The 18,534-nt window shown below is 44.2% G+C and overlaps 1 protein-coding gene across 10 annotated transcripts in view; it reads left to right on the top strand.

Moving 5' to 3' along the window:
- Positions 1–4,979: 4,979 nt before the first annotated feature.
- Msantd2 (Myb/SANT DNA binding domain containing 2) overlaps positions 4,980–18,534 on the top strand; it is a 33,104-nt gene continuing 19,549 nt past the window's right edge. For 3 of the 10 annotated variants that reach the window (XM_052188677.1, XM_052188676.1, XM_052188678.1), the window contains exon 1: positions 4,980–5,570. In XM_052188677.1, coding sequence (XP_052044637.1) covers positions 5,061–5,570 — 510 coding nt within the window. In that variant the 5' untranslated portion in view covers positions 4,980–5,060. The other 7 variants (XM_052188673.1, XM_052188672.1, XR_007978867.1 and 4 more) reach the window with 6 other exon arrangements.

Below are 18,534 nucleotides of genomic sequence, written 5' to 3'. Positions count from 1 at the left end.
ATAGAAGCCTAGGGCAGGAAATCCCAGGTCTTGGGAAAAGTACCTCCAAACAGGGAAGGTGTTAGCCCTGGGTGAAGACAGTGATTAGGGTAGACAGGGTTCGGACCCCCTCCCCAATCCCAGGGTAACTCAGAGTGAAGGGGAAACCCACTCAATTCTTGGTGGACACAGGCTCAACACTTGGTCCTCTTCTAAGCCAGTGGCCCCATTTCCAAGAAAAAAAATATTGGGTCTAAGGAGACACTGGCACTAAAATGTATTCATGGTCTACCCAAAGAACAGTGGACCTAGGGATAGGTCGGGTAGTCCATTCCTTTATAGTCATCCCAGACTATCCCTGCCCTCCATTGGGGTGAGACTTACTCTCCAAGATGGGGGCCCAGATACAGTTCCTGCTTGACAGGCGCAACTAACTGGCCCCAAAGGAGAGCCTGTACTCATTCTGACTACCAGACTAGATGATGAGTATAAATTATTTGAAACCACCTTTAGTCAGAACCAGGACTTGACTTGGTGGTTGGAAACATTCCCATCAGCCTGAGTGGAATTGGAGGGGATGGGCAAAGCAAAATGTCATCTCCTGTGGTGGTAGAACTCAAGGTGCAGGTTACCCCAGTGTCTCTTAGATGATAACTTATGTCTCGAGAGGCACGAGAAGGAATTAAGCCACACATCTCCAGGCTCTTACAGCTTGGGGTGTTGCATGAGTGCTATTTGGCCTGGAACACACTGTTCCTGCCCGTTAAGAAGCCACGCACTAATGATTACTGCCCAGTCCAGGACTTAGAAGAGACTTGAAAGATGCTTTCTTCTGCCTGCCTTTGGCACCCCAAAGTCAAGAATATTTCACCTTTGAATAGAAAGACCTCTCTGACTGACCCCTGCCGGGAGCAGAGGCTACCTGGTTTACAGACAGGAGCAGTTTTCTCTGTGAAAGTCAGAGCAGGTGCTGCCCTGGTGGATGGCACAAATGTCACTTAGGCTGAACCTCTACCCCCCCCCCCCCAGCATGTTGGTGCAGAAAGCAGATCTAATTGCCCTCACCAAAGCCTTAGAACTCGGGGCTGGAAAGAAAATTAACATCTACACGGATAGTAGGTATGCCTTTGCCACAGCCCACATCCATGGGACTATATACCACGAGAGAGGACTGCTCACATCAGAGAGAAAAGAAGTAAAAAGCAAGCAGGAAATTTTGGATCTCTTGGATGCACCGATGAAGCCAGCAACTGTATTATTCATTGCCCAGGACATCAGAAGGGAAGAGACTCGGTGGACTGGGACAATAACCAGGCAAATCAAGTGGTTTGAGAAGTGGCTATGCAGGAGCCTATCCCGGTTATGAGCCTGCGAGAGACACCCGCTGGGGAATGGGACTGCACTAAGAGATGGCCTTACTTAAAACATATGGAAGAAGAAAGGACTCAGATTACTAGTCACCCTACCAAATATTACCTAGAGAAGGAAGGGCAATGGCCCACAGGAAAGAAGGAAAAACTATACTCTCCAGAAAGCAAGCAAAAGACTAGGCCAAATGCATAGACGGACTCATTTAGAGGATAAAAAGCTTGTCTAAAATATATAAATATATATAATGAACCTCAGGCTTTGGGCCAGAGAGATAGTAGAACAGTGTAAGGTATGCCAGCAAGTCAATGCTTATGCAACCAAGAGTAAACAGGACAAAAGACCTAGGGGAGAAAGGCCTGGAGTATATTGGGAGGTCAATTTTACAGAAGTTAAGCCAAGAAAATATGGTTACAAATACCTTCTAGTATTTGTGGATACTTTCTCTGGATGGGTTGAGACTTTCCCCACCAAGCAGGAAACAGCTACTGTGGTAGCCATGGAGGTATTAGAGGAAATTTTCCCAAGGTTCGGTGGCCCAAGGTAATTGGATCTGACAATGGTTCTGCTTTTGCCACTATGGTAAGTCAGGGATTGGCAGAGATAATGGACTAATTGGAAGCTCCATTGTGCATACCATCCCCAGAGCTCAGGGCAGGTAGAGAGAATAAACAGAACCCCAAGAGACTTTAACTTAATAGTCCTTGGAGACTGGTGCTGACAGGGTGGTGCTCATTGTGCTGGCCCTGTTCTGAGCCTGGAACACCTGGAGCCCTACCATTTTAACCTGACCCCTTTTGAGATCCTGTATGGGACCCACACTCCCTTGACCCTGGCTTCTGATGTGTACCCTCCCCTCTAGAGTGACTTTTCAGGCTGACAACGATCTTACGGCTCAATTACAGGCTTTCAAGATCAGCCTCCATAAAAGAGAAAATAAGAACAGTACAGTTGATGGTCCTGCGCCAATATGAGACCCTGAGCACAGGACCTGAAGAATATGAGTTAGTTTCCCAAGACCCCTGAGCATAGTTCCAGGATTGGAGCTTATTTAAGAAAAAGGGTAATGAGAGACCCTAAGGGCCTTTCTGGTCCCACACCCTCCTCACAGCTTCCCCCTCCAGCCTAGGGTCAAGGCTAGGCCAAGTTCCATTCTCCATCCACTGGAACATTCTTGAGTAAAATATTCTCAGAATGTACTAATAGTCACCTGACCCTCTAGAAAGCCCCAGGTAGAGTTCAAATACATCTCATGCTTGATAGCCAATAGATTTAAAGGTCAATATGCTTAGCCAATAAGTTTGAATTGTAACCTTGCTGATGTAACCTGTTTCCCCAAAAGTATAAAAAGTGCTTGTAATAGCCATTTGGGGTTGCCTTCTAGACACTTGCCTTGAGGGACTAATTGAGGGTTGACCCCAACAGGCTGAAAAATAAACCTCTTGCTTTTGCATTGATCTGCGTCTTGTTGTCTCACTTGGGGGCATCTCAAAGTAAGGACCATTGACCAAGGGTCGGGGTCTTACACTATGATGGCGTTTTACTTTTTTTTAAAAAAAGATTTATTTATTATATGTAAGTACACTGTAGCTGTCTTCAGACACCCCAGAAGAGGTCAGATCTTGTTACCAATGGTTGCAAGCCACCATGTGCTTGATGGGATTTGAACTCAGGACCCTCAGAAAAACAGTCAGTGCTCTTAACCGCTGAGCCATCTCTCCAGCCCTTGATGGCATTTTTACTATGATAGATAAAGACAGTTATCTCAGATTTTATTACTTAAAGCATAATCCTTTGCCTTTTCAACTACTACCACAGCCATTCTGTAACTGGCTGACTTCAGCTCTTTTCATTTTCCTTTCAAAACCATAACATACATGTGTTAGTTAAAAACACAGAGTGATTGAGAGACTGCATAATTTATTCATAATATCATCGGTCAGCTGCCTCAGTTACAAGTCTGCTTAAAAAAAACAAAACCCCTTAAAGGTTTTGTTTTTTTATTATTATCTTGTGTAGGGGCTGGAGAGATCGCTCAGTAGTTTTTCTTACAGGGGACTCAGAACTGCAGATGGCTTGCAAGTCTTGTAATTCCAGTTCCAAGTAATCTATCTGATGCCTTTTGCCGACCTTTACGAGCACCAGGCTCCTACACAGACACAAATACACATACATGCAGGCAAACATTTATACACATAAAACTAAACAAACACATTTTAAAATGAAGTTTAATTTGTGTTTAAGTGTGGGGATATGGGTGGCATGTCACATGAGTGAGGGTCAAAGAACAAGTAATGGGTGTTGGCTGTCTTCCGGTCATCAGGCTTGGCAGCAAACGCCCGTTCCTGTAGAGCCATCTCACTGGCCACTACTGAGGTTTTAAGGCTAATGATAAAAGATAAACAGTTAAGATTTCCACCTTTAAAGAACACGGAATATGGAAATTGACTAGGTGGTGATAGCAGTACAGGCATTTAATCCCAACATTCCAGAGGCAGAGGTAGGAGGAGTTTGAGGCCAGCCTGGTCTACAGATCTGGTTCCAGGACAGGCAGGCTTACACAGAAAAACCTTGTGTCAAAAAACAAAATAAGCCGGGCAGTAGTGTCACATGCCTTTAATCCCAGCACTTGGGAGGCAGAGGCAGGTGGATTTCTGAGTTCAAGGACAGCCTGTTCTACAGAGTGAGTTCCAGGACAGCCAAGGCTAACCTGTCTCAAGAAAACAAAACACCCCCCCCCCACACACAAATATGGATCTATCTTATAGCTATATGCTACTTCAATGTTCGAGACTTTATGGAAATAGTCAGGAGTGACTGATGAGTATTACAAGGTCACAAGAATGGTTTCATTTCCTTGAACTTGACTGGGAAATTTGAAACCACTTCCAAGTCGCAGTGGATTAAGACACTGGAGTAGTTATTCTGCTGGGTTCTGGAGTTCTTTCATGCCCCCTTAATACATATACTGTATAAAAGCAGGAAAGACATTTACTTTGTCATTGGTTACACCTACTCAGAGTCACAAGAAAACAAACCATGTGAGGAACCAAGGGCTTTTGGGTGTGGCTCAGTGACAGGGTGTTTGCCTAGCAGAACACAGGAGTGCAATCAAAGTTGCTATAATGGATGAGTTTCTAGAAAAGCGAGAGCGTGCAAACTCTAGTTCTTATTTGTTCTTTAAAGTCTTGTTCAGAATTAATGTCAGCAGCCTTCGCGCCTTGCCTTCCCCCACATAGACTTTGCAGGGTTTTCTAGTCTCCAACCTGGACATTGGTCTCCGTACTCAAAGGCTGGCTTGGAGGGAGGACAGGCTCAGGGGAGGAGACAGGAAAACTGAAATAGTCAATTCGGTCCTTAATTCGAGCCCCTCGCGGGCCTTAGCCCCGCTGAGATTGGAGAGGAAGTGGGACGGCTCCAATCAGTCCTTCACTCCCGGGCCCTCACGCCCCCACCCTTCTCGGCTCAGAGCTCGGTGCGCCGGGTCCCAGTTTCTCGCCTCCGGAGGGGAGCGGCCGGCGCGAACGGATCGGAGGGGAAAGGCGAAGATTTGCGGGCTGCTAGAACCAGCCGGATACATCCTCTGCGCCCTCCGACCGGACAGCCGCGAGTCACTCCGCCCCGAGCCAGGCCCCAGGGCAGCCCCGGAGACCTTGGTGGCCGGATGCGGGGGTGCGTCACTTCCGGGCGGTGGAGCGGCGGCGGCTTGGAAGATGGCTGCGCCCTGTGGCTCGGAGCTGCCCGCCAACTCGCCGCTAAAAATTCCGAAGATGGAGGTGCTCTCCCCGGCTTCTCCTGGCGACCTGAGCGACGGGAACCCATCGCTGTCCGACCCTTCCACGCCTCGGGGAGCCTCCCCTCTCGGGCCGGGCAGCGCGGCGGGCTCGGGGGCCGCGGCGTCCGGGGGTCTCGGGCTGGGGCTGGGGGGCCGCAGCGCTGCCTCGTCCTCGGTCTCCTTCTCGCCCGGCGGCGGCAGTGGCGGGGCTGCGGCGGCCGCTGCCGCCGCCTGCCGGGGCATGTCGTGGACGCCGGCAGAGACGAACGCGCTCATCGCTGTGTGGGGCAACGAGCGGCTGGTGGAGGCGCGGTACCAGCAGCTGGAGGGAGCCGGCACGGTATTCGGCAGCAAGGCCCCTGGGCCGGCCATGTACGAGCGCGTGTCCCGGGCCCTGGCCGAGCTAGGCTACGAGCGGACCCCGTCCCAGTGCCGGGAGCGCATCAAGGTAACCGGCCGCTCTGCCCGGGGCAGCGAACCAGAGGCAGAGAAGGCGGGGAAGCGGGCCTGGGGGCGGGGGCCGGGCCGAGCACGGGGCTCCCCTCCCGGGCCCCGGGTACCCCTTGTGTCTGCTCCGCCTCTTTTTTCTCTCCCTGGGAAGGGGCGCTTCTTTCCAGATGGCCGCCAGCCCGTAGGTTTCCTGAGTTTGAAGTTGGGCGTGTCTGCCGCCGCCCCTCTTTCTTGCCAATTGAGGATGTTCCTGCGCTCTGAAGTTGGTAGTTTCTCTTATTGTGCGCGGAGCCGCACTGTCGCGGGTACTGTCGCCCGCACTGCTTTGTTCCCAGATAGAGGGGCTCCCAGGCTGAAGCTTTCCAGCTGGGATGGACTTGAGGAAGGGCAGTAGAGGGCCTGATGAGCGCCCAGTGTAAGATTTTTTTCCTTTTAAGTGCTGGAGTTTTAAGAGAAGAGCATTGGGACGACAGGCCTTTTGTGTCAGTCGCATTGCTTGTCAGTTGAGGTGATAAAAGGACTAGCAAGAGTTGAGGTGCTTTTGGAGAGTTGGAAAGGCTTAATGAAAGAAAGGCCATGTATTGTTATCGTGGAGGTAAAGGACAGCAGAGGACACCTTGAACGTTAGTCTGCTTGAGGGTTCTTTTGGAATTTGGACTGGCGATCTTTTCAGAGTCAGGTTACCTTGAGAGTCAGGAGGCTTCTGATTCTGAGGAAGCCCTTTCTTGACACCCATTTTTTTTCTGCTTTAGTTAGGGTGCCTGGATGCGGACAAGTAAAAACGAGTATGCATCTGGCCATCCTTATGCATCTGCATGTTTAAATGAGGAAGCTTAATGTGGGCTAATTTTACCATCAGCCTGCACATCAGTTTACTGCTTCTAATGATTTGTCTAGGCGTTCGGATCTGCCTTTGCAGACAAGGAGCTGTACTTTAGTTAAGTTCTTACCTCTTTCTAGTGTCTGCTCAAAGTTTCTCCCAGTTTTCATTGGAAACATTACATTGTGTTTACATAGCATAGCATTCATTTCTGATAGTGAAGACTACTTTTTCAGGGGAGTGAAAAACTGCTAAGAACAGTCATAACCGAGAATATCACATTAGCAAACAACTATAGAACTCAGTAAGAACAGTTGTTTAAGTAAGGGTGATCACATTGGATTGGGGGAGATTGTGCCAGAGTTCATGAAGCCTTGGCTCCAAAGATGTTCATTTGGAGACGTTGTTACTTAGAAAATTTGGTCCAGAAACAGCTGTTTCATTATTACCAACATTTCAGTTCATTTGATACCCGTTGGAAAGCTAAGTTAGATTATTCGATTATGCACATTGAGGATTCTTATTGAACCCCTTTGTTAAACAAGAATGTCATTGAATTAATATGTACTAGTGAAAAACTGCCGTTCTTTGAATTTCATTCATTTCTCTATTAAGGGTCATTCATGTTAAATTTGGGGCAGTTTCTTTGAGCTGTCCTGGATAGCATCTGCCCACAAATTTTTCTGGAGTTCTGAGAGTGTCTTAGGCATTTGTAAATTGTGCCTGTTTTCTTGATTTTTTTATTCATAGGATTTTCAAAGTGTACTATCAAAGCCTTGCTGAATGTAAATCTCTCCATAAAATTGTTTCTCAAACAACCAGGGGATATCTAGTTGGAATGCTTCATTGTCCAGTTATGAGAAGGAAATCTAAAGCAAAGAAAGGAGATTGAGCCTCTGAAGAATTTAGAGGATCAGTTTACCTGTTTTCAGACAGGTAAGACCAAGTTGACCTCAAACTTTGTCTTTTGAGCTTATGAGATGATGGCGGGTTCTCTGATGCTCCGTAGCAGTTAACAGAGGGCTGACGGATGTTTGCTCTTGTAAAGTGCTTGGCTCAAAATGGCTTGGATCAAGAAATTTAGACACTTGTTATTGTTGATAGTTCCTGCTGGAATTAAAGATTAAGGACAAGTTTTGGTCTGTCTTGTCCCTCGACAAAACAGCATACAGTATGTAAATTTAGAAAGAATTTTGGAAGGTTTTTTTTGTTTGTTTGTTTTTAAGTTTTTGTTGCTGTGATAAAACACTGACCAAAACCAGTGTGGGGAGGAAAGGGTTTGTTTGGCTAACATATATGGCCTATTATTTAGGGAAGACAGGTATCTTAGTTTACTATTGCTGTGAAGAGACACCGTGACCAAGGCACTGTATTAAAGACAGCATTTAATTGCAGGCTCGTTTACAGTTTAGGGGTGAGTCTTGATCCGAGACCATTATGGTGGTTCAAGCCTGTCAGCAGGCCTGGCGCTGGAACAGTAGCAAAGCGCTTACACCCGGTTCTCAAGCAGGATGCAGAGAGGAAGAGATTGAGCTTTTGAAACCTCAAAGTTCACATCTCATTCTTCAAGGCCATACTTCCTAATCCTTCCCAAAGCAGTACCACCAACTAGGGACTGAGCATTTAAATGTATGAGTCTGTGGAGGCCATTTTAACTCAGACCACTTCACTAGGGCAGGAGCTCAGGGAAGGAGTCTGTACCTAGCGACTGAAGCAGAGGCCACCTGGCTTGCTACCCTCACTGATCTGCTACCTTTCTGTAATAGTCAGGCATACCTTCCCAGGGATGGCACCACCTACAGCAGGCTGGGCCCGCCTAGATCAATTGCAATTAAGAGAATGCCTTACAGATAGGCTACAACTAGTCTGATAGGGGCATTTCCTCAGCTGAGTTTCCTTCTCAGGTTTGTGTCAAGTTGATACAAACTGTGACTGAATGTATAAAAGTTTATAGAAATGTTATTAAAAATTAAAAATATGGACTTTGGAGCCCAATTATATAAATACTGTATTAAAGCTAAGCTTTGCCGGGCGGTGGTGGCGCATGCCTGTAATCCCAGCACTCTGGGAGGCAGAGGCAGGCAGATTTCTGAGTTCGAGGCCAGCCTGGTCTACAGAGTGAGTTCCAGGACAGCCAGGGCTACACAGAGAAACCCTGTCTCGAAAAAGCCAAATCCAAAAAAACCAAAAAAAAAAAAAAAAAAAAAAAAAAAAAAAAAAAGCTAAGCTTCAAAAGGCTGAGGAGTTAGCTCTGTGGTAGAGTGCTTGCCTGTTTTCTATAAGGCCATGGAGTCAATCCCCAGCCCTGGGGACAAATACAAATAAATAAATAAATAAATAAAACCTGTCAATGAAATATAAATAAATAAATAAAACCTGTCAATGAAATTTCCCCCAGCTCTGTCCTTTTAGAAAACTGTGTAAATATCTTTAGCACAGAAGCAAATAACAGAGTCATGAGGTAGCTGCCCAGGGAATAAAGATTATACTTAGGAATAGTACAACATTAAGTTCTTACAACCTTTGACCTAAAGACAGATCTTTAGGTTTCAGTTTTTAGAAGTGGCAGTTAGAACAGTAATTTGGAATCGTCCTGTTCCTAGTGATGAGAAATGCAAAAGAGAAATGCAGGGACTGGAGAGCCAGCTCAGAGGGCAGTTTATAGCCACCTGTCACTCCACCTCCAGGGAATCTAATGCCCTTCTCTGACTTCTAGGTACCTCTAGAAACATGGAAGACTGGTGTACACATGCACACAATAGACATGCACTCATGCACATAAATAAAACAAGTCTGAAAAAAAGAATCCAGTCAATAATACCCTTTTCTTTAGTTGTACAAAATAAATGAAGACCAGAAAGTTTTTTTTTTTCTTTTCTTTTTTTTTTTTTTTTTTTTTTTTTTTTAAAGATTCTGTCCTGGAACCTCCTCTGTAGATCATGCTAGCTTTGAACGCAGAGATCTGCCTGCCTCTGCCTCCAGGATGCTGGGATTAAAGGCTGGGATTATAGCCGCTACCGCCTGGCTATTGGCTGTTTATTTTATCTTGAGTGAGTGTTTTGCCTGCAGGTGTGTGAGTACCCCAAGTGAGTGTCTGGTGCTTGCACAGGTCAGATGAAAACACTTGATCCCCTGGACCTGGAGTTATGAATGATTGTGAGCTACCAAGTGGGTGGGTGCTGGGAACGGAACCCTGGGTCCTCAGCAAGAGCAGCAAATGCTTGTTACTAAGGAGTCAATCTCCAGCCCCCAACCAGGAAGTTCTTGTGTAGAGTAATGTAGCTTATTTAAATGTATGCTTGGGGTAGGATGTCAGTGTTAGCGTGTGGTTAGTATGTGGTATTGCCCTGGGTTCAATTCATAGCATTGCAGAGCCATCAGAACACCTTAACAGTGTGTAGGCAGTACTGCATATACTGCCTAATCCATCGCTTCCTTGCAGTACTCTCTAAGCTGTTCTTACAAAAAACAATTAACAGAAGCCTTAATTTAATAACAGAGGCTCACAGAGAGAAAGAACACCACACGAGTGAGTTATATTTCTTTTGAGGTATATTTGAAATTCTTATAAACACTTATATAAAGCCAGTAAAAGGGGTAGAAAGCTGGTCTGGCGGTGACGAGCACTGTTCTTCCACAGGGCCTGCACTGAGGTGTTCTTTCAGAGCATTCACACAGGTGGGCTCACAAACATCCCCTTCCAGGGACTCTGATGTCCTCTTCTGGTTTCCAGGGGCACCTGCTACGCAGTGATAACACGTACATATATACATGCAGGCAAAATACATGTGCATGTTAAACAGTGGGTGTGGGGTGTAGATAGAGATACATACCAGTAAATGTTTTCTTTTCTCATATTTTTGAGATAGGGTTTCATGTAGCATAGGGTAGCTTTGAACTTGATATGTAGTTGAGGCTGTTCATAACCTCTGATCCTCTTGCTTCTACTTTGTGAGTATTGGCTAATGCTCACCTATAATTAGGAAGGTGCCACCATGCCCATCTCTAATAAGTAATTTCATCTTGATTTGAAGAGATGAGTGGTAATCAGTTTTCCACTTAGATGACTTCTAACATAACGTGGCCTTCCTCCTAAAGCGGCACTGGAAAGCTGACTCCTTCCTAGCTTCTCACCCAACTGCCTTTTTAAAAGTACATTACTTTTCTGGACTGTACTTGTTACTTATACAACAAAAATATTAAAATTATAAATATTAATAATGCTTGGATTTTGTTACCCAATTTCAGCTTTTATTATTGTTTGTAATTGTATTTCTGAGCTATAGTATTTTAACTGAAAATGAGATACAAACATTGTTTAGAGTTTCATTTGATGTCTGCCATGATGCTGGCATTTGTTCTGGCTTTTGGGTAAATAGATGTGTTTAAAACTGCTTCACTACACAGATTGTTTATTCTGAAATGTTCTTGTGTTTTGTTTGCCAGAAGAAACTGTGTTTGCTGGCAATTCCAGCCCAGTTTTGGAGTCAGATAAACAAAGATGGAGGCTTTCTTTTCTGTTTCTTTCTTTGTTTCTTTCTTTTTTGTGTGTCATTTTGTGTACACTGTTTGGTTCTTTTTCTTAAAAAACTTTTCTTCACATGTCCACTCACCAAATGAACCTTGAGTGCTTGTTATTTGTCGGGCTGTCTGCTAGACAGATGACGATAGGATGCAGGAACCCCTGTTAAGTACAAACGTGGTTCCTGTGATCTGAGCACTTTACTCCAGCTGCAGCTTGTGCACACACAGAAGAGTTGAGATGCATGAAACAACTCAAGTGTTGGTATGCAGTGCAGTACTTGATTAAGTGACCTAGAGCTAAAGCAGACTGTAAGTGTGATAACTTCAAAGGGAGCCATCTTCCCCGTCATCCTCAGTAGCTGAGAGATCTGTCTTGACTTAAGATCCATGAAAGCATTCCCTTCTGAGCCAGATGCCACATTCACACTTCAGTCAGTTAATCTGATGCACTCATTCTCAAGTCACATATTTTTGGGTGTTTGCCAAAAATTTGCCTCTTGAAAGTTGGCTTTATGTCTCTGAACAGATGTATATGTCTAGCTTTGCCTGAAGTTGAAAGGCAAGGTGTTATGTGTGACCTAACAAACTTGCCTTTGCTGTATCTGCCACACTAGGTAACCATCAAAGTCTCCTGCCCAGCACACAGAACAGTGGCTTTTCATGGGACATTGCTTACATGTGTTCATCAGTTGCCATTACAGTGCAATACATTCTGTCACTTAGCACCCAGATTACAGTACAATGTCTTTGGCCTTTTATTTTAACGATGTTTTGTTTGTGAGAACCAATAGGTTTCAGATAATTTAGAGCTAAAAGACACCTTTCTCCTTCCTTGTACAAGCCTTTTAATGGATTGCCTACCCCTGAGGACTTTTCTTTGGTGTTCGAAGGGGAGACTTTCCTTCTTTGTGCTGAAAGATCTCCAAAAAATGTTGTAAGCCACATGAGTAGATCGTTTGTCACATATTCTGATTCTGTTGTCTCCATCTTACTATCACTTGAAAGTTTACGTTTTTTGGGGCTAGAAGTGTGGCTCTGTGGTGGAACATTTATTTGTCTAGCATTTTAAGGCCTTGGGTTCTATCCACAGTACTGTTAGACACAAACGAATAAAATCTGTTTCTTTGAGTAGAGTATGGTGGCAAAAGCCTATAATCCCACATTAGGGAGACTGAGAAAAAGGTTAAGGCCAGCCTGGCTCTATAGAGAGGTCAAGGTTATCCTGGTTATCAGAGCTATCTCATGGATCTTACACTTGGGCTTTTAGCTCAGAGATACAACAAGCTCCTGCTAGAACTGGGAGTGGATGGGATTCTCAAGTATTTCTTGGCCTTTTTTTTTTATTATTATTATTATTTTAATGAAGAATGTGTCTGGGCCTGGTGGCTTACATTTGTAATTCTAGCACTCGGGGAGGCAGAGGCTAGAGGATTGCAAACTCAAGACTGACATGTGCTGTGTGACCAGTGTCAAGCCAGTCTGGGGTACACAGAGAGACTCTTACCCATGCTGTAACAAAATGTTCTACAGAGGCAGCTCGTGGAAGGGAGGGCGTACATTGGTCACAGTTTGCAGATGTAGTCCATTGTGGCAGGGAAGTCATGGCAGCAGGAGTTTCAGGTGGTTGAGAATGTACTTTCTTCACAGTAGGGAGCAGATGGCTTTTACTCAGCCTGAGACCTCATCCCTTTGGAGAACAGCATTCAGTTGGTTTCCTTCCTTAGACCTTTTTGGAAACACTTTTGCAGATACATCTATAGTCGTGTTTCCATAAGTGAGTCTTGGTCCCATAATTTGGTCTTAACCATCACAAAATACAAACAAGAAAAGTAAAAGAAAAACATAAATAAAGTGTAAAGATATAGCTGGTCATATAGTTGTGAGAGAAATGCTTGCCCATCATGGGTAAGCCTTGGGTTCCTCCAGGACAGCACAGAGGGCAAAGAGGGCAGAGAGATAGAACAGTAGAATCTTAACAATTAGGAGTTGGGGGCAGGAAGATCAGGAGCTCCAGGTCATTCATTCTTGGCCATATAGAGAAGTTAGCTTGGATTACATCAGAGCCTGTCTGAAAACCAAAAAAGGAAAAATACAAAACAAGCCATGTAGTATAAACATTGCCATCTAATAAAATTTTCTGTGGTAATGGGAATGCTTGTAACTGTTAGCTCAGTGTGATTGCTATCAGGTACATGTGACTGACTACTGGCCCTCAGATGTGACTTGTGTGCCCAAGTAACTGGGCTTTAAATTATGTTTAGTTTCAATTAAGTTACTTCAAACTTTTAAATAGCCACTTTAATGGCTACTATGTTGAATGTTGTTGGAGTATTAAAGCACTCTAAAAGGATTCTTTTGGCCACATACACAAGACCTCTAAGGGAGATCAGAATTTTTTTCATCTGTCATCCCATTCTATTTCTCTGCAGGGACAACGTTGAATTGGTTCCTTGTTCGAAGTGGTGGAGATTTTAGGCCAAGAACTAAAAGTATTCTAAACTTAAGTTGACTGGGACAAGTATTAAGTTTTTGTTTTTTTAGCACACAAAGTCCAGGAGGCCTTTTTGTGGTATGATAGAAAGGCTTTACATCTGCAAAACCACAGGTACTGTGAATAACTGAAATGGTCCGAAAGTGACTACAGCAGATTTTTGTTTCAGTTTAACATAAGTGTGAATAGCTGCATGTTGCAGTGCTGGTGTATTGATTGGCCAGGGCAACTCTGGAATTATGGTAGTCAAGCTTTTCTACTGCATAGTCTGCAAAGACTTTGGAATTCATGTACCCTCTAAAACATTTTTAGGTAAATAGTAAAAATGTAGATTAGGGGCTAGAGAAATGGCTCAGCAGTTAGGAGCATTTGTTGTGCTTACAAAGGACCTTGGTTTAGTTTCCAGCAACCACATAGTGGCTCACAGCTATTCCATAGCTCCAATTCCAGGGAATTTGATACCTTCTCTGATCTCTATGGGTCCTGGGTAAGAATGTGGTGCACATACATGCATTTGGGCAGTACTCATATATGTAAAAAGATAAAATCTAAAAACATTTAAGGTTTTATAGAAATTACTAGGATATATAAAATACCCTGGTTTGGGATGCATAAGACAAAAATGGGTGTAAAATGTATGAATAATGTACTCTGAATCTGAGACCTCCTTGTAGTATCCTTTTTGTTAAGTGTTAGCAGACTTATGGAGTAGGAGATAATTTTCATTATGTTTGAAGGAAGCAATGTTTCAAACCCATTGTCATTCTAAATTCAGAGGTCAAACTTTATTCCTAAAAATATAGTGGGATGACCCCAGTTTTCAAAGTTTTTAGGTCCCTGATTAGTCAGCAGAGGAAATATGTAGCCCTGGGTATCTTTTGGATATCTCGCATTGAGCACATACCACAGACTGTTTTATGTGCTTTACACAGTAACTTGCTGACACTGTGCACTTTACTCCAGTAGGTTCTGCCCTGTGTGAAAACGGGCAGCCAGCTTTGGGCCTCTTTAAAGCTATGGATGTGGAAACACCTAACACAGGCTGTGCTGGGCCCTCTTCGTTGGCCCTGGCATCACACCCGTTTTCCTTCTTCCCAGTCTTTGCCAGTGTTGCTTCCCGGTAACCCACCCAAGGCACCACTAATGCTTCCTATCCGGAGCACAGTCTCAGTGGTCTCCAGACATTTTGCACCTAAAACTGGTATGAGGAAAATGAGAGGAAGGAAGATACTTACAGCTGAGGGTCACATTGTCCCCACATCGGGAGATGGCAAAATAAAAGAGCTTGAGGAACAAGGGAAGGGAAGACAGCTTAAAACTCACCAAAGGAACCCTTCCTCCATGGTCCACTTCCCAGGCTTTCCATTTGGGAGAGATGTTGCCTGACTTCCCTGTCTCTGTGAGTGCTTCTCACTAAGAGTTTGTGGCTGTGGGTCTTTGGTAGAGCAGCAGTAGGTGATAGTCTTTATGTTGGAGAGTCGTAGTAGCCGGGAGCCATTCCCAAGGTCCTGAAGCAGCCCAGAGATGCTTGAGGCCCCCTATAAGGTTTACTATAGGATAGACTGTAGGGTCAGGTACCACCTGTTTCTCAGTGCCCATAGGCTCAGCCAAGCCCTTCTGAGACTTGGCCTTCTCCATATGTCCCTCCCACGGCATTCCTCCTTCTGACCTAAGCTAGCCCCTGTTCAACCATCTTACTAGACATCCTCTTGCAGCACTAGGACCCCTCCCCATGGTCCTCTTCTGCTCTCTCTCCTTGTAGTTCTGGTCTCTCAGGCAGGGAGGCAAGATACTGCTTTGTAGCTTAGACTGGCCTAGAACTAACTGTGTGGCTCAGGTTGGTCCTGAACTCATGATCCTCCTGCCTCAGCTTCCTGTAATGCTGAGACAACAGCCCGGTACCAGTGCCGTCTTTACTAGAGCAGTTTTTGTTTTCCAGTGTGCATTGTCTCTTTAGTTCCTATGTGGGCAGTTGTCACAGGCACTAAAATTGACTTCTGAACCAATCCTTAGATACAAGATGACTGAGCTGAGCTATAATCCCAACACTTGGGAATAGAGGCAGGAAGATGACCCTGGGCTACATGACATGAGACCCTATCTCAACCCCCCTTCCCTCCCCAAAGAAAAAGAAGACCCAGAAGATACAGAGGTGAGATCAGCATTTTTCATTCTGCTCTTTTCGAAATTTTTTTCAATTTACTTAGTGTGTGTATGGTGTGTATATGTATGTTTTCTTGGGCATTCAAGTGCAAGTCAGCACGGTGGCTTTTGGGAGCTGTTTTTCTCTTTTACTGATGTGGATCTCAGAGACTGACCTCAGGTCAGTCAGGCTCGGCGGCAGATCCCCTATACTCAGACAGCCTTGTGCTGTGTTCAAGGTTTTATTTTAGATTTAACATTGTATATTTTCTATGCATGGGAATCTTGCCCGCGTATATATGTCTGTGTATCACATGTGTGCCTGGTGGCTGTAGAGTCCAGAAGATGGTGTGTTTCAGGGATCAAACTTAGGTCAGCTGACCCGGGAAACATGAGCCACCGCCTGCCTGCTCTATGCTCCGGTAGAGCTCTTCCAACATGGCCTGCCGTCCTGGATTCTCCAGTGGAGTACTTGGTTTAGTGAAGGGTCAAGGAAGTAGGTAGTAAGAAGAAAGGAAAGGAGTGACAATCTGGAGGTCAGGTGATGTGTCAGGGGAATGGGGCTTCATCCTTACCTAGCAAAGCATTTTAAACCACCTAGTGGCATGGCAGTCCCTGGCAGTAATGTGAAAGGGTAAGAGTGGAGGCACGGAGGTCATTTTGAAATCATTCTTGCAGTGAGTTAGGCAGCCGGTGAGAGCGGCGGCGGCAGTGGCAGCTTGGGAGAGAAGAAGAGTTCCTACATACCTGGCACAGGTCTTAAGGGATTTACTTGTTTGATCTGAACTTGTTCTGGAACTGCCTATTTACTTTGCCAGTTCTTTGCTGTGGGACAGATGACCTTAATGGGACTTCATTGCTAAGTTTTAGGCTTTATTATTCACAACCCAGTGAGATAGAAATAGAATGTTAGGACAGCCCTGCCCTATGGATACATTCAACCAGAAGATACATTCTCTTAGCCTCTAGTCTGTCCAGTTTGGACAGATGTGGACAGAAGTGGTTATCCTACCTTCTTTTCTAGCTTTTGCTTTGCTAGAGGATAAGAACTAAATTCAGATCTAAGATTTCAGTTTTAAAAAATTTAAAATATTTTGAGATAAGATAGTCCTAGCAAGCCTAGCCCCTCAGTAGGTAGACTAGATTAGCTGTGAAGTTGGAGCAGTTCTCCTGTCTCCACCTATGGAATGCTCAGATTATAAGAGTATGCTGCCATGATGGGCCAGATTTCATATGTTATCATACAAGTATGCTTTTACTACTAGGCTAAGATACATTAAATGCACAGTGGTTCTCAACCCATGGGTCAGGACCCCTTTAGGGGTTGAATGATCATTTCTCAGGGCTCACATATCAAATATATAACAACTAACTATTAATGCTGTTCATTCATCCATTCATTTATGAATGATTCTGAGGCAGTGTTTCACTGTGTAGATCTGACTGTCCTGGAACTCACTTTGTAGACCAGGTTGGCCTCAAACTTAAAGAGATCCACCTGGCTCTGCTTCCTAAAGACATGCACCAAAATGTCTAAACTAAACCAGTGCTTTAGATTGTAAGCAATTTTTATGGTCCTGGGGATAAGAACACAATTTTCTCATTGTAGTGGGACTGTGTGTATCATGCTCTTACTCTGCCTACTTTTGGCATTGTGGAAACTTCTGTATGTATTTAAAAAGGATGCTTAATGAACCAGCATATGCCTCTTAAACATATGCCACAGTTATCTGGAGTTTGTGATGTATGTTGAGCCTCTCCACTGTTCTGAGTATTAGATGAACGATGTTTGCATTCGGAAAAAGACACGTTTTTAAATCTCTAATTGTCACATGTTTATAGTTAAGAGTCCTTGGAGCCTGCAGAAATACTTTTGTTTTTCTTGGCACTAATCAAGTGTTATCCTTTCACTTAGGATGTGCCATTAAACCTTAGGGACATAATAACCTGTGTCCGTTCTCCGGGTTCTAGGAATAGCAGTCATCACTTCGGCTTTCTCTGTGTGTTCTCAGCGGTGTTAATGAAAACTTATTTGAGTTAGCAAATATTATTGAGTGTAACTGATAGAGTAGATAGGAAGTTGTTTACTTCTGTGTTGCTAGTTGCAGTTCCTCTGTAAGACTGCTTCATTGTGATAGCTCACACTTTTAAAACTCACAGTATCTTTTCTCTTTAGATTACTTCATTTATTTGAATAAGCCAATTATGTTTGTAAGTGATACTAATTAAAGATAAAAGTTCATATCAATCAAAAACTGCTTTTATTATGTATTTAATTTATAAATATTTTTCTCTACATGGAAAGATTGGGTTGTAATTTATAAAGAAGAATGTGTTAGGAGAGCAAGCCAACTTTGTATGTGGCATCTGAACTGCCTAGACATAATCTAAAGGAATTCTTACTCGCTCAGCCATCAAAAGTTTGTGGAGCCATTTTCATATGCTTGGTATTGAAGGCACTGGGAGATATATCGATGAAAAGAAACTTTCCTTTTTTTAAGACAGCATCTCTAGCTCAGGCTCACCTCAGTGTGTAGCTCACTGTGTAACGATGGCTGTGAACTTCTAATCGGCCCACCTTTGTTTCTCAGATTCTAGGATTACAGGTCTGCATCACCACACCTGCGTACAAAACTGATTTAAAAAACAAAATAAAACTGTAGATCCAAAATTCTAATAGGAAATGATATTTATGTTGGTATAGTGCTGGGGATTGAGCCTAGAGGCTTGTGTGTGCTAGGCAGTCACCCACCTTGCCATGTTCCCACATATCCCAGTCCTGAGAAAATAGCTATATTAAATAGCTAATTTAAACCAAGTGTTTACTCTTGTAATTCCAGCACCTGACAATAGGAGGCAGAAGAGTTTGAGCCCAGCTTGGCTACATAGTGGGATCTTGCTTCAAAATAAATAAGAACAATTAGCTCAGGACAAAAGCACTTCAGATGTGATATATATATCTGAGGTGCTCTGAGAGCCTTATTG

The sequence above is a fragment of the Apodemus sylvaticus genome, chromosome 7, assembly GCF_947179515.1.
Source record: "Apodemus sylvaticus chromosome 7, mApoSyl1.1, whole genome shotgun sequence".
NCBI classification, from domain to species: Eukaryota; Metazoa; Chordata; class Mammalia; order Rodentia; family Muridae; genus Apodemus; species Apodemus sylvaticus.
This window is presented reverse-complemented; position numbering and strand designations above follow the sequence as displayed.